This window comes from Erinaceus europaeus, chromosome X, assembly GCF_950295315.1.
Source record: "Erinaceus europaeus chromosome X, mEriEur2.1, whole genome shotgun sequence".
Taxonomy (NCBI): Eukaryota; Metazoa; Chordata; class Mammalia; order Eulipotyphla; family Erinaceidae; genus Erinaceus; species Erinaceus europaeus.
This window is the reverse complement of record NC_080185.1, coordinates 109,177,012-109,194,089: the sequence shown is the minus strand read 5'-3', so window position 1 is coordinate 109,194,089 and position 17,078 is coordinate 109,177,012. Positions and strand designations below refer to the sequence as shown.

At 38.5% G+C, this 17,078-nt stretch overlaps 1 protein-coding gene across 1 annotated transcript; it reads right to left on the bottom strand.

The window, feature by feature from the left end:
• Positions 1-1,115: 1,115 nt before the first annotated feature.
• On the bottom strand, positions 1,116-16,349 carry PPP4R3C (protein phosphatase 4 regulatory subunit 3C). Its single transcript, XM_060182682.1, is given in 3 exon segments — positions 1,116-3,730; positions 3,733-3,989; positions 16,336-16,349. Coding segments are annotated over 3 exon segments (2,376 nt in total). The 3' UTR covers positions 1,116-1,625.
• Positions 16,350-17,078: the final 729 nt, after the last annotated feature.

The following is a 17,078-nucleotide window of genomic DNA, read 5'->3' as shown; positions in this document are numbered from 1 at the left end:
AAAGGATATAAAAGAGGAAGAGAGGATAATAAACAACTAGGGTTGGGGTGGGGAGGTGAAGAGACTATAATGAAAGGGGCTAATGAAAAGAGGATAATGAAGGAGAGGGAATGCTTAGAGAATTACTATCTCTCCTTCCTCCCATGGAAAAAGGGGTGATTTGAGAATTATAACCTACTCTCCAGCCCCCATTGAGTTTTTCTTTAAATAAAGTTTGAGATTTTGTAACACGGAAGTGTCATATATATATTATTTCAGCCTCTTCTATTTTTGTAACTAAAGGGTTACTTTTTAACTTGTGAAGTTTATAGCTCAAGACGAGTTAAGTCCAAGGTATTTTAATACAAAATAAATGTTTGTTATGGAAACCTATACTTCATTTCAGAAAGTCCATTTCTTTTCTAACAACCACATTTGTTGGTGCAAAATAACTTCTAGATCTTAAACACCATTTCAGCACTGTTTTTGTTAGTCTTAGTATATTGCACTTTAAAATTTACCAGCTGCTATAAAGATAAAATTTTATTAATGAGACAAGAATAATGGTTATGCAAACAGACTCTCAAGCCTGAGGCTGCAAGGTCCAGTGTTCAACACCCCCAACACACACAGAGAGAGAGAGAAAGAGAGAGAGAGAGAGAGAGATGGTTGAGCAGTGCTCTGGTAAAAAATAAAAAATAAAAATAATAAATAAATAAAATCGACAGTCCTATCAGCTGGGGCCCTAGTTAGGGAATCTTTGGATTTCCACACAGATATGATGGGTCTAGATCGCTAACGGATCCCTCTCTCCAACTGGTCACTTCCATCAGAAACATCAGCATAAGCCTTCTTGTGGACCAATCCAGGAAATTGTCCTCACTATAAAGTAGCAACAGTAGGGACTACCTCACTCTCAGAAGGGAAGCTGGGTCACCCTACCCTGAAATGAGGGCTGCCTAGAATGTTTCCAGCTGTGACCATGAACTGAGAGCTCAGACTGACAGGGACTCAGAGGTTACACAAAATAAATAAACAAATCATTCTGCTCCACCTTCCCATGATCATAAACAAATCCTTTTAGATCACTACTGCATGTTTTGCAATTTTCATTAAAAAATACTAACAATACAACATTTTGAATCCAGCTTCCTTTTTATTCATGAAAATACAGATTTAAAGTTACTTCCCTCCAATTATTAATAGGACTGTTTACTCTCTGTAGAAATGTGAATGATTTCACTGTTCTTAATTATAGGTGACTGTTTTCATGAAAATCCAGACATAAATTATGTCAAAGAAGATGTCTAAAGGGGGGAAGCACAGCAGAGGAACTGTGCAACAATTGCCATAGGTCTTATAACTTCGCTATCTACAACTGTCTCTCAGACATAATTCTGGAGTATAGTACATTATTCAACCTGTTACCTCTCTCCAAATTAAGACTTTTCTGGCTTAAAAGTTATTACTCAGGTTCTTCTTCTTCTTTTTTTTTTAAATGTTTTGGGAAGTATAGTTTCTATGGAAGCATGATAGATATTTTACCATTATGTACTAATTCATATTAGAAAGCTTTTGGATTCAAACTTTTTAGTTAATCAATGTTTGCAGATTTTAGCAATGTTTAGGGGTCTTTCATAAAGATTTTACAAGTTAAGATGTGGTCTTTTCCTGGGGGGTGGTTCATCTTCATTTTCATCTTCTTCTGGGTTCTCCACTGAGCCAACCAAATCACTTCTGTTTGGGCAAGTAGAAAGGAATGAAGCAAATCTGAAGTCACCAGATGATGTTCTACTAGGGAGATCCACCTTCTCATTTTTGTTTGTTTTTTTAACCTCCATAACTTTATCATAATCTTGAAAGTCACCTTCCAAGGGTAGATTATCTATCATTCCTTCCTCTATGTTTTCTGTATAACATATTTCTTCTCTTTCCTCTAAGACTTTGACACTTCTGCAGAATATTTTATCATACTCTACAGTGTACAAGTTCTTCCGTATATATTTCTGTCGGTCTTTCTCTTGTTCATAATTAATCTTCAATCCTTTGAATGTCTGAACATACTCTATTGATCCAAGTGTTTTATAAAACTTTTCAATTACATGTGTAATAAGAGACTTGATATTGTGCACTCTTATGTATTCAAACAGTTCAATAATTGCTGAGTTCAGCATGTTGTATCGGGCCCCGTTACTGAGAAGAGTATTAACAATCGGCTCAAAAAAATTTCCCTGGATGATATAACAATTATAAAGTTCATCTTTAATACCAATCATCCTTCTCATAAATCGAACAGCATCCAAAATCAGGAAAGTGTGCTTCGAATTCATCAAGATCAAGACTCTTCTTAGCAAATCTTTGCTCAGAATATAGTTCCTAATGTAGTATGTGTGATGTTGCACACAAAATGTGAGGAACTCTAAAATTACTCCAAGCAGCTGTGCGGTTTGGTAATCATTGAGAAAATCATTTGTTTTATCAGGTTCAAGCATATTATCCTTTTCATATATATCTTCTGTAGTGGTAGCTAAAAGTGGTGCTATGAGGTTATGCAGACAGTGTTTATAGAAGAAATTCTGAAATTCATTTCTTTCATACCTACTAGGTGTTATTTGCATGTTCTCTGGGTCAAGAAGAGTACGAAGAAGTCCTGTTAACTGAATAGCACCTCCTAGTTCAGGATCAGTATCCCTGATGATCTGGTCAATAACTAAATTAATGAAAAGATCACTGCCTTTACTCTGTTGAGCATCTTCCAACACAAACCTCCGGATCATGCATGGACTATACTCCACTAGAAAACCAAATATATCAGCAGAAGCTGACCTTATTTGCACATCATTCACACTCATTACACTTTTAAGAGCTGGAAGAATTTTCAATTGTGTCAAGGTTTTGAATAGTCTATCCTTATTGTGAGGCTGTAATGTCTGAGAAAATGAACAAAATTCCTTGACAAACAATACCATTTCACACAGTTTGTTACAGTCTGTAGTCTTATCCATTAACTGTGTGAAAATGCCAGACAAAAACACATCATCATCTTGTAGCAAGCAGATTATTTCAACCTTGTTATAGAAAATGAAAGTTTTAAGAGTAGAGATAAAATTATCTTCAAATACTGGTGATGTAGGCGAAAGAATATCGTGAATGTACTGCATTCTATAGGTCTGATGTATTTTTCGCTTAAGTGCACAATCTGTTTTTGGTATAACTTCCTTGAACTTTACATTTTGTGTCAAGAATTCTCTATGATTTTTTGGTTGATCCAAAGAAGGGTCATATTCAAGGCATCCCACCACGTCCATAATATACTTATCAGATAACATGATCTCAAACAAAGTGGTCTTGTTGAGATACATAATTCCTTTAATAATTTCATGCAGATGACCCAAGCCTTTGGTGTCCTTTCTGTCTTCGCAAATATGAAACAGATGTAGTAGACTTTTTATATAGTCCTTATTTTCTAAGGCTAAAGCCAGCCTTTCCTTAAGGATAGGTGAGGTGAGAACTGAGGTAATTAAATCAGAAATTTGTTGAAGTTTATCAAGTTCACAGTTAGGCAAGTCAACCATAGTACTGGTTTCCAGCACTTCAGGATATTGCTCTAGTGATTCCTCTAAGAAATCGTGTGTGATTTCGACGCAGGAACCTGTACCTTGAATATGGCAAATGTCGTCCCAGATCTCTTGACAACTTGCTTCAAACTGGAAGCTCAATGCCATATCTTGGTTCTCACTTTCAGACCACATAATGTTCCTTGTTGTTCTTTATAATGAGTTCTGAGATTTATCTTGCTCTCCAAGATCGCAGTGCCATCAGACTGCGAGAGAACGAGCAGAGTCAAGCTCTGAAATCGTTCAGTATAAGCGAAACACACCTCTCCCGCACCTAAGTCATTCTGTTCTGGGTCATCATTCGGGAAATAGACTTTCACTCGGCATTGTTTATTTGCTATGGCAACCTCAGTGATGAACTCTGCTACGCAAACGTTTCCTTGACAACGGTAACTGGTTGTCAAGATTCAGACGGTGGCCGAGTTGGAGGCTGGAAGTCAGAAAAATCGTAATAGAAGATGGCGCATAATTGATGGGCATGGTATTCCTTAAGAGCCCTGAGTAGTACAAGGTCAACAGGGTGAACCCTCGAGTCAAACTACTGCTCACTTCTCAGCTCTTTCAAGGCACCACTCCTTCCATTTTATCCCTTACATATTTAATAATTTGGACTTAAAAATTGAGTATGAGCTTGATCATAGAAGTCTGTTGATTATGGCAGAATTCTTAACTCCCCCACGCCCCAGAATTCCACCCTAGAGGAATGTTTTATTCCTGTTAATAGAACTTCTTCTACACTAACAAGTGGTGTGTTTGATTAAAGCGCACCATTCTTTCTATGAAAGGTGTTAAATTCCAAGCCTTTCCATTCATCAGGTAGGTATGTGGGGATGGTGACATAACATGTTACACAAAATAAAGCTTTATCATTTCTAGCCTGGTCAAATCCATGTCTAATACAATGTATATATTTTATCAACCCCCCCCCAACCCCCCCCCACACACACACCAGCTCCCTAGATCAAGTAGAAAAAATCACACTGTACACCATGGGTGTAAGTAAATTCTGTAGTTAAATTTTTCATAAGGCTCAGCTTATATTTGTATCATTAACTTATCCACCCTTGAGGGAAAACTATTGTTCCAAAACAGAATTGACAAGTTCTTTACTTCCCCCCCAATCTAAAAATACTATCTTTTAGCAATTTTTTTCTCTTTTTTCCATTTTTTTCCAGTGCAAAACCACACCCTTCAATGTTAGGAAAGCGGTACACCAGAGGGAAACTGATTTAAGATTTTCTGACAGTACTGAAAATATTACACATTAATTGCTTTATTTCTTAATAGCTAATAAGAGTAGCCACAACAACTAAGTGATTATTGTGATAAATATAATTATGGATCTGGGATGGGTGGTGGTGCACCTAATTGAGCACACATGTTATAGTGCACAAGGATATGGGTTCAAGCCCCCACTCCCCACATGCAGGGGGAAAGCTCTGTGAGTGGTGAAGCAGTGTTGTAGGTGTCTCTCTGTCTCCTACTTCTCTCTCCATTTTTGGCTAACTCTATCCAATAAATAAATAAAGATAATAATATATTTTTAAAAGATAATAATGGATCAAATGATATTTAAGTGCTCACTGTGTTCAAGACACTCTGACTATATATAGTCTTTGTTATTTAGTGATATAGAAGTATCAAGCATCCTTTGAAGATCAAGAAACTAATTTACATAAGGTAAATAAATCCAAAACCCAAAGGTCATGCTGCTAGTAAGTAGAGGAACTGATTTGAACACATCTTTTTGATTCCAAATTTGGTTTTCTCAGTCACTGAACTATGCTATTCTCCTTTTTCTCTTGATCTTCATTACTCTTTATTTCACATTCTTTCCATCTATATAATTTGTAATCAACATAAAATTATCAAGAGAAGATGAAAGTCAATCACTTCCTCCTTTAGATCCACATCTGTATATAGCCAACCAAAAAATAGAAGCTTCTATATGACAACTCTGTTAAATATAATTTTAATAGTAACTGAGTTGATTTTTTGATGTAGCAGCAACTTCTGCAGTTTCTTTTAAAGAAAAGACGTTCTCAAAACCATTAACCCTGTTATGGCAAGGCAAAAACTGAGAACTGGGTCACATACAGCACATTTATGCTTGAAGACTTCTATCTGTAAGAATCACTTCATTTTACATTACATTAGAGATGTGTAATAATTCACAAGAAGAGCATAATAAAAAAATCAACACATTTCTCTCTGCAGTGTCGGCTGCATGAACTTATAGCACAGGAACATTACCTGGGACAATACAACTGGGCCATTTGGGGAAATGAGAGCAAATGACAATTATTTCACGAGAAAATTCAAATCAATGTCAGGATAATGTTGGTCTAGAGACATTAACAAATTACAAATACCATTTAGACATGAGAATTAATAAACGACTAATGTAAATTTAAACAAATGGATATTTGTGCTAGTAAATTCCTGTCTTATTGCAACAAAAGAGAATTGCAAATATATAATAATAATGACATATATGCTAATAGTCTGATTTTTTTTTCCCTAGGCTGAGGTTGCACATTAAAGTTTCTATCAGAATGTCAATTGTCTGAATGTGCCCTCAGGTTCCATTCTCTGAGAAGCGTTCAGCACAAATCTCAGTATTCTCTCAATTTTATCACAGGGAGTTTTCCCTAGGCCAATTAAAATGCCTTTATCTTAATTAGGTTAACTAGAATCTCTGTACAGCGTGAAAGAGCCCCAAGTTCACATTTCTTATTGCTATTTCTGTAGTAGATTCTTTCAGTTCCTGTATGATTCAGCTTGGGATGTAGAACAATGAACTTTTTTTTGTTTGAAGGTTTTTTCCTTCTTAATAAGTCTGTTTTATAGCCAATGATTATCTTTTATTTAATCTTCATATACCAATGGCCTGAGAAAGATCTTACTACTGCCATATTAGGAAAGAAACTTGAAACTCCAATGATGAATCAAGCATTTGATTCAAGCCTCTGTAATAACTGATGTTAGATTTCAAGTAGGCCTCAATAGTTCCAGAGCCTCTCTCTGCGTTCCCAATATGCAACGTTTTTCTCATGAACTATGGATAAACTGTTATAGTGAATGCTTGTAACTGTGTTTTTTATCCCTACTATCACTAATATTTCTCCATCTGTTTTGGGAAAGGACATCATTAACATTCAAAATTGAAATGGACTTAGACTTCCTGTTTGTTTGGTTCAGAGTACCTGTCTCTTTCATGTTTGTGTCTTCCTCTCTATGATCTTATGGTAATAAGAAGTAATACTTGGTGATTTTTTGTTCTTTTTTTCTTTTCTTTTTTTTTTCCCTCCAGGGTTATTGCTGGGCTCAGTGCCTGCACCATGAATTCACTTTTCCTGGAGGCCATTTTTCTCCCTTGTGTTTCCCTTGTTGTTGTAGCCTCCTTGTGGTTATTATTATTGCATTGTTGATGTTGTTTGTTGTTGGATAGGACAGAGAGAAATGGAGAGAGGAGGGGAAGACAGAGAGGGGGAAAGAAAGATAGACATCTGCAGACCCGCCTCACCGCCTGTGCGGGGACTCCCCTGCACATGGGGAGCCAGCCGGGGGCTCAAACTGGGATCCCTACATTGGTCCCTGCGCTTTGCGCCACATGCGCTTAACCCACTGTGCCACCGTCCCACCCCGGTGAATTTTTTAAAAAATATTTATTTATTCCCTTTTGTTGCCCTTGTTTTATTGTTGTAGCTATTATTGTTGTTCTTGTTGTTGGATTGGACAGAGAGAAATAGAGGATGGGAAGACAGAGAGGGGGAGAGAAAGACACCTGCAGACCTGCTTCACCACTTGTGAAGCAACTCCCCTGCAGGTGGGGAGCCAGGGGCTTGAACCAGGATCCTTACACTGGTCCTTGTTTTGTGCTACGTGCGCTTAACCTGCTGAGCTAACCTGCTGAGCTACTGCCTGACTCCCCATGATTTTTTAAAAAATAGTTTTAAATAAGGATCTTATATTTTAATCTACATTTTATGGCTACTAATATCTTAAATTTAATCAATTAACTAAATTTTGAGGAGCTTGGACTTGTGTATGTAAAATTTCACCATTGCCAGGCTGCATTTTCATTGAGAGACAGACAGCACTGCAGGCCTTGGCAGGACACTTGAGGACATGCCCCCCCACCACCCCAAGCCTAGAGAAGGGACCAGAGGGAGTGGCCAGAAGAGCTACTGAATATCCTGCCCCAGCACTCCTTTCTTCCCTGACTGCTAAAAGCCATAAAATACAGATGGAGGCTGAGCTGAGCACTTGAAAAAGAAAGACTGAAGCACATCCCCTGAGGGCCCTGCCCTTTCGCAAAGAGACTATAAAACTTGAAGACCAGGAAGCTTGAGGTCCCCCCCCCACCCCCCACATGCCTACATGGCTTGTAATTTATTCTCCTTTTCTGTCCTTACTTTTTTTCTCCCAATAAATGCTCATCTTTTCCCTAAAAAATGACTGGCTCTCTTTGTGATTCTTCCATGTCTAGAACACCACAGGAGGGAACTGGGGAATGGTCCCAGTTAGCTGATCCCTCCCCCCAAGCAGGCCCCAGTACTACTATGGTATCCCTATGTAGTGCTGGGGTGCAAATCTGGGTGGCATGCATATCAAGGTACACACTCTACCAAGTGAGCTACCTTTCTGATCCTAAATTTTCTATTTCTTAGAGTTACTTTAAAACACTTTAAAGAACAATTCAAGGGGCTGGGGAGACAGCATAATGGTTATGCAAAAACCTTTCAAGCCTGAGGCTCTGAGGTCCTATGTTCAATCCCTAGCCCAACCATAAGCCAGAACTGAGCAATGTTCTGGTCTAAAAAAAAAAAAAAAAAAGTCATACATTTCTAAATTTAAATTTACAGTATAAGTAACTCAAACCATATAGAAACATATAGAACAAATAATATATCTAAATATTTTGTAAAAGAAGAACATTTCATAGTGGGAAGAGCAAGCTGATTTTTAATCTTATAAAAGAGCATTAAAAAAAGACTCATGAACAAAAATAGGCACACAGACCAGTGGAACAGAATTGAAAGCCGAGAACTAAACCCCCACACCTATGGACATCTAATCTTTGATAAGGGGGCCCAAAGTATTAAATGGAAGGAGGCTCTCTTCAATAAATAGTGCTGGGAAAACTGGGTTGTAACATGCAGAATAATGAAATTGAACCACCTTATCTCACCAGAAACAAAAATCAACTCCAAATGGATCAAGGACCTGGATGTTAGACCAGAAACTATCAAATACTTAGAGGAAAACATTGGTGGACCACTTTCCCACCTAAACCTCAAGGGCATCTTTGATGATACAAACCCAATTGCAAGGAAGACTAAAGCAGAAACAAACCAATGGGACTACATCAAATTGAAAAGTTTCTTCAGAGCCAAAAAAAAAACTAACACACAAACAAAGAGACCCCTTACAGAATGGGAGAAGATCTTCACATGCCATACATCAGACAAGAGACTAATCACCAAAATATACAAAGAGCTCAGCAAACTTAGCACCAAAAAAGCAAATGACCCCATCCAAAAGTGGGCAGAAGATATGAATAATACATTCATTTCAGAGGAGATCCAAAAGGCTAACAAACATATGAAAAACTGTTCCAGGTCAATGATTGTCAGAGAAATGCAAATAAAGACAACATTGAGATACCACCTCACTCCTGTGAGAATGGCATACATCAAAAAGGACAGCAGCAACAAATGTTGGAGAGGCTGTGGGGACAGAGGAACCCTTTTGCACTGCTGGTGGGAATGTAAATTGGTCCAGACTCTGTGGACAGCAGTCTGTAGAACTCTCACAAGGCTAGACATAGACCATCCATATGACCCAGTAATTCCTCTCCTAGGGATATACCCCAAGGATTCTATAATGCCCAGTCAAATAGGTATGTGTCCACCTATGTTCATAGCAGCACACTTTATAATAGCTAAAACCTGGAAGGAATCCAGGGGCCCAACAACAGATGAGTGGCTGAGAAAGCTGTGGTATATATGCACAATAGAATACTATGCAGCTATTAAGAACAATGAACCCACCTTCTCTGATCGATCTTGGATAGAGCTAGAAGGAATTATATTAAGTGAGCTAAGTCAGAAAGATAAAGATGAGTATGGGATGATCCCACTCATCAACAGAAGTTGAGAAAGAAGATCAGAAAGGGAAACTAAAACCAGGATCTGATTAAATCAAGAGTAGGGCACCAAAGTAAAACCCCTGTGGTGAGGGGGAGGGTGGATATTTGACTTCCCTAGCTGGCAGTAGTGGGGGGGCAGGGGGGATGAGACACAGTATTTTGGTGGTGGGAATGGTGTTCATGTACACTCCTATTAAACAGTAGTCATATAAACCACTATTTAATTAATATGAGAGGGGAAAAATTGATTGTATGTCTCAAACTTTTTAAAACATAGACTGAGTCTTTTTAATATATAGGCTGAGTCTTTGATATGCTGACTATGTATGTTTGATATACAGCAAACCCTAACAAAGGGATTTTTCAAAGTTAACCCAATTACCAAATAATGTGATGATAACAATAACTATCCATTATCTTCTTGAACCCTAAGACAGCAAGAACCTCACATTTCCACTACAGAGCCTATATTTCCCCCAGTCCTGGAACCTTAGGGTGGGGTGCACTTTCCTGCATGCTTCTCTCAATTCATATCAAATAACATTGCATCCGCCGATCGCAACCTAATCAACGCAACTAGTGCACCCCAGCATGCTTCACTTCAGACTGTTTTAGAGACTTCAGGTGTGGAATGACAACCCTTCAGCTTCATTACTCAGGTGAGACCTTTCCTTTCATAGTATTCTCTAATTCCATTCCAGGTAGTCCCCTCCCCAATAAAGTCCCCAAACCCAGATATAGACCAGGTCCCATGAGATAGAGCATATGTTCACACGTGTCCATAAACCAGGGCAAAATATATACCTGAAAGCAGAAGTACACAAGAGTCTGCAGTGAGTACCCCCCAACACTTCATCTGCACTAGTCCAGCCTTTAGGTCCATGATTGTTCAACAATTTGTTTGGCTTTGTATGTTAACTCTCTTTTCAGCCACCAGGTTCCAGATGCCAGCATGATGCCGACCAGACTTCCCTGGAGAGACGACCTCACCAATGTGTCCTGGAGCCCCACTTCTCCAGAGACCCACCCTACTAGTGAAAGAGAGGCAGACTGGGAGTATGGGCTGACCAGTCAAAGCCTATGTTGAGCGGAGAAACAATTACAGAAGCCAGACCTTCCACCTTCTGCAATCCACAATGACCCTGGGTCCATACTCCAAGATGGATAGAGAATTGGAAAGCTACCAGGGGAGGGGGTGGGATATGGAGATTGGGTGGTGGGAATTGTGTGGAGTTGTACCCCTCCTACCCTATGGTTTTGTTAATGTCTCATTTCTTAAAAAAAAAAAAAGACTCATTCGGGAGGGGGAAATAGCATAATGGTTATGAAAACAGACTCTCATGTCTGTGGTTCCTAAGTCTCAGATTCAATCCTCTGTACCCCCATAAGCCAGAGCTGAACAGTGCTCTGGTGTTTCTCTCTGTGTGTCTCTGTGAATCTCTCTCAAAAATAGAATTAAAAAGAAGAAATTTAAATACATAAATAAATATTTAAAAAAAGACTCATTTTCCAGGTTCAAGCCCCTGGCCCCCACCTGCAGGGGAACAGCTCCATGAGTGGTGAAGTAGGGCTGCAGGTGTCTTTCTGTCTCTTTCCCCCTCTACCTTCCCCATTTCTCTCAATTTCTCTCTGTCTCTATTCAATAATAAATAAATAAATTATAATAAAAAATAAAAAAGAATATATAAAAAAGACTCATTCAACTATATCTACTCTAAGCTTTTCAACTTGAGAATCACTAGCAAAAAATACACAAGCTGTGCTGGGAGATAGTTTAGCATAGGGAGTGCTGCCTTCCTATGTTGGAGGCCCTGCAATTGATCTCATATGGGAGCAGCATCGATTGCACTGGGAGAGCTTCATGGATGGTGAGGCACTGCTGTGCTATCTCTCCTCTTTCTGTCTCTCCTTTTTATTTTCCTCTCTATTTTGAAGTTAAAAAATGTGAAAATTGCACCCAGGATACTGCTTAGTGCTTTCACACATATGCAAGACACTGAGTCCATTCTCCAGCACTGCATTTAATAAAAAATGAATAAATAAAAATCAAACACACATATGAGCTACTAGGAGAAATAGCTCAGCTGGTGGAGTACAAAACTTAAATGCCTGAATCTTCCGGTTATATTCATGTTGCTACAGATACTGGAGTAGTGTTATGGCTTCTCTTCCCCCACCCCCACCCCCCCACACCTCTATTCCACATGAAACAAATCTTCAAAAATGTACATGCACCTGGAGAGTGTATACGTGGCAGGACCCCTGTTTAAATCCCTCAGTCCCTACCTGTTCTTCTTTCTCAGTATTCCGGGGACTTTCCTGCTCTTCTCTGATTGGTTGGGAGCAGGAAAGTCCCCGAATATTGAGAAAGAAGAACAGCTGTTGACCCGAAACCAACTGTTCCTTGTTCCACGTAAATATCCCCACCTGTACTCACCCTGTGCTAACTATAAAAAGCTGACTTGAAAAATGTTTGGGGTTGCAAGACTTCCCCTGCGTGGAGACTCTTGGGACCCAAGCTTAAGCTTGCTAATAAAGGCTCTTGTACTTGCATGTGACTCTGGACTTCCTTGTGTGTGATCAGGACCTGAACCTCTGAGCGTAACACTTTTATCCACGTCCCCACCCCTGTCTTTACTAGTATAGTCTCAATCAATTTATTTAAAATGTCATATCTTTCCACTTCTCAGCTCAAAACCAACTAACTTAAAATAAAAGCAAAAGTTCTAAATATGGTTTATGGTCCAAGAAGATTTGGTAATCCTGATCAATCTAAACTCTTCACTTTATAATCCCTTTCTCAACTTTCGTTCCAGCCACACTAGTTACCCATGCTGTATCAGTCTGCATATTAGTTTTCCAAGAACACTGTTTCTTGGTATCTGTTTTTTTTATACACTCAGAATTTCATTCACCACAGCTTTGAAATAGCCTATTTTAATTCCATATTTTATGTAATATATCTTTTCTCTGTAGTGCTTAATATCATCTGACAATTTTGCACTTCATTTGTTAAGTTTTACACAATCAAACTATCAACTCTAGGAGTGATAGTTTTTGCTGCTTATTAGCTCACAGTTGTGTATGCTTAGCATCTGCCAGAATACACAGGAACTGTTCAATGATTATTTATTGAATAAACATGTGAGTACACATTCTTTATAGAATTCTTTTAATAATCTTTTCTGTTCTCCCCCTAGAGTTACTGAGGACATGGAGCAGATGTGACAGGCAGCCAGATCTTGGTGATTAAAGACTAACTACTCTCCAGTCTTCAGAATGTGTATTCCAGATGCTTTCCCAGCAGCAGAAGCTGCCTGAAGGACATATCCATGAGATAGTAAGGTGGTGCTGACTCTACCTGACACATATGTATCTCGTTATGGCCTCTCTATACACTTTATTTTTTAAAGAAAATGCCAGAGATTCAACTGAAGACTTTGTGCTTGTAAGATCAGCACCTTAGTCACTGTGCACATTCCATGGCTCTTGTATAAAATTTTAAGATTTAGGGGAGATCTACTTGCCTTGCCTCATAAATAAGTAAGTTTCCTTGTTCATTAAAATTGCCACCTGGGCCAAGGAGATAGCTTAAGTGGCTCTGGAAAATATTTCATGCCTGAGGCTCCAAGGTTCCAAGTTCAATCCTTGGCGCCACCAAATAAATAGATAAATAACAAGATAAATAAAACTTCTACCTACTAGGCTGGAGTGGCCTTCCTCTTTCTTTGCTTGCTTGTTTACTTATTGAATAAAGACAGAAATTGAGAACAGAGAGAGAGAGAGAGAGATTGAGAGAGAGAGACCTGCAGCACTGTTCCACCTGCCTGTGAAGCTTCTCAACCTATAGATGAGGACTGGAGGTCTTGAATATAGGTCCTTGAGCACTGAAAGTACTCCGATTTACCAATATTAAAGTTTTCAGTCAATTTCCCCGCTTTTGTTTGAGTCACATCTTGTCCAAAGCAAGTTCATGGGCAACTCTAGAGTCAAGGAGAGGGAAAATACATCCCATCTAAAGCTGGGAGTCATGCCAAAGGGCATAGGTGAAAGGAAGGATGAAGAACTGGGGATATAAAAGCAATTTCCTACAAATTTGGATAAAATGAATATTATAATTTAGAACTTTGGTTTACAAAGAGTAATACATGTAGAATGCTATAATATGTGTACATTAAAATCTTTTATCCTCTGTAGAAACAATACCATCCTGTCATATGTGCATTGCAACACTACTGGCTGTTATGGTCCCAAACTCTCAGAGATAAGAACCACTTTAAATATTTTCTTGGCTCCACATGCAATTTCTATTAGACTAGCACATTTTCCATTGTGTTTGGCATTCTTGGAAAAAAAGTCCAAAATCTTTTGCTTACACTTCATGAATTTAAGGGAAAAGAAATGTTCTCTGGACTTTGTGTGAATTTTATACTTTGACATCCAACACCATATTATTTTTCTCTTTTGTTGAAATACTTACAGGCTTTCTGAATTTTATCTTAAGTTTCAAAATTCATAGATATCTATCGTCATCCTGATTACCATATCATGTTCTTTCCCTTCTTTCATCACCAGAAATAACACTAGCTGTCTACTTATTAATTGCCCTACAACCATGTTATGTAATAGTGACAAGCATATTTTACAACTGCTCAATTTTTGCTGACTGATAGTAATTATTTATGTCTTCTGTATAACATTGATATATTTTCATCATTAAATAGAAGTTTTCACTTTTTAGGCAACAATTGATTTCAACTTAACATTTTACCTTACCTCTGTTAATATTTGTAGGTATATCTTGATATTTAAATTTTGAGTCATAAACCAAAAAAATTTTTTTTATTTTTATTTTTTTCCTCCAGAGTTATTGCTGGGCTCGTTGCCTGCACCATGAATCCACCACTCCTGGAGGCCACTTTGCCCCCTTTTTGTTGCCCTAGTTGTTGCAGCCTCGTTGCAGTTATCATTGGCATTGTTGACATTGCTTTGTTGTTGGATAGGACAGAGAGAAATGGAGAAAGGAGGGGAAGACAGAGAGAGGGGGGGAGAGAAAGATAGACACCTGCAGACCTGCCTCACCGCCCGTGAAGCGACTCCCCTGCAGGTGGGGAGCCGTGGGATCGAACCGGGATCCTTACGCCGGTCCCTGTGCTTAGGGCCATGTGCGCTCAACCCACTGCGCCACCGCCCGACCCCCCAAAAATTTTTTTATGAAAAGTAAAAGAAAATCTTAAACACTGATCTGCTTTCACTCTCTTGGACAGGAAAGCTGGCATAGTGGTATGGAAATATATATATATATATATATATATATATATATATATATATTTTTTTTTATTTTAGTTAAAATCCAAAAGGCCTGTGGCTATATGAGTTTTTTTTTTCCTTTTTTTTTAGGGTTTCGATGCCAAGGAGTCAATTTTTTTTATAATTTATTTCTTTATTGGGGAATTAATGTTTTACATTCAACAGTAAATACAATAGTTTGTACATGCATAACATTTCCCAGATTCCCATTTAACAATACAACCCCCACTACGTCATTCATCATCTTTCATGGACCTGTATTCTCCCCACCAACCCACCCACCCCAGAGTCTTTTACTTTGGTGTAATACTCCAATTCCATTTCAGGTTCGACTTGTGTTTTCTTTTCTAATCTTGTTTTTTAACTTCGGCCTGAGAGTGAGATCATCCCATATTCATCCTTCAGTTTCTGACTTATTTCACTCAACATGATTTTTTCAAGGTGGTATGGAAATATATTTGAACTGCATGCTAACACCATTAAAAAGAGCATCTAGCTTTTTTATAGTTGCTTAGAAGTATTATTTTAGAAGTCTCAAGTTAGTAAATGTCTTTATCAAACATACATGTGATACATACCACTCTCATGTAAAAAAAGACAAAAGGCTTCTGTAATTAATCTGTATTACATAACCTCTTCAGTACATTATTTCATTTCCGTGTGTCTCAGATTACTCTAAGAATTATATTTCCTGTGAAATGTGACCACATAATGTGAATTTTGATAAATAGCTTATGCTTTAAAACTTAATTTGTGGGCTTTGTTTGTTTGATAATTAAGAATAGATGGAGTTGGATAGCTGCCTACTCACTAGTTGTCCTTAGCACCTAATCTGCCCAGTTGTGACAACCAAAATTGTCTCCAGACATTATCAGATGGAGGGGGGATAGGAGGGTGGGGGAAGAAGTATCTTTATTTGAGAACAACTACTAGTAATCATTTTCAGCTTTCATCATCTACTTAGCATTTTAAAAATATGCAAAGTAGTTCCAAAAGGAAAAACTCTGTGGCCTCCTTTTCATGTTTGATATAGTAGTGCCGGCCTATTTGAATTTTTGTCATCCAAAATTTCAATTAACCAAGATTCCTGCACATCCTCAAACAGTGACAGTGATTGTCAGTTCTTTCTCCAGAAAAATAATTTGAAAGTTAATTTCTTCCCAGCAATTTCCTTTCTTTACTTTCTCAGGTCCTTCAGTATTTCATATCACTCAGTATTTGCACATCCCTGTCTACATGTTCAAACCCTCTCGTGTACTGCAAGGCCTCACTCACCTTTTCACACTCATTTCCAGTACCTCTCCTCTCACCTTATACCACCAGCTCACTGGCCTTCTTGAATATTTCTTTTCTATCTAAGGTCTGATTTTGCTGTTTCTACCAGCCAGAACTCTGTGCCAGCTTATTTTCCCACTCCTTTCATCATCACTCACATTGTGTTTCATACATCATTCCCTCTGGCTAGGGAGCTAGCTCAGTCTGTTGGAGCACCAACTTGCATGCTGAGACCCTAGAGGTGGCTTGCCACAGGTTCAGTACCCTGCACTACCTTATGCTAAAGCTGAGCAGTGTTCTTGTCTTGTGTTGTTTGGTTTTCTCTCTCTTTTGGGGGCTGGGAGATGGTGCACCTCGTTAAGCACACATGGTAAGAAGCACAAGGACCCGCTCAAGGATCCCAGTTTGAGCTCCCAGCTCCCCACCTGTGTGCGGGGAGGGGGGTGTTGCTTCACAAGTGGGTGAAGCAGGTCTGCTGGTGTTTCTCTCCTTTTCTAACTTTTCATCCCCTCTCAATTTCTGTTTGTCCTATCCAAAACAAAAACAAAAAATTAACAAACAAATGGCTACAGGAACAGTGGATTTATAGTGCAAGCACCAAGCCTCAGCATTAACCTTGGAGGCAAGAAATAAATAAATCTTTTAAAAATTCAGTTCCTGAGAAGCACTTCTCTGCTCACATAATCCAAGACAGCAACCCCCTTCCCTCTTATGCTCTCTAATATCACACTCTTTTATTTCCT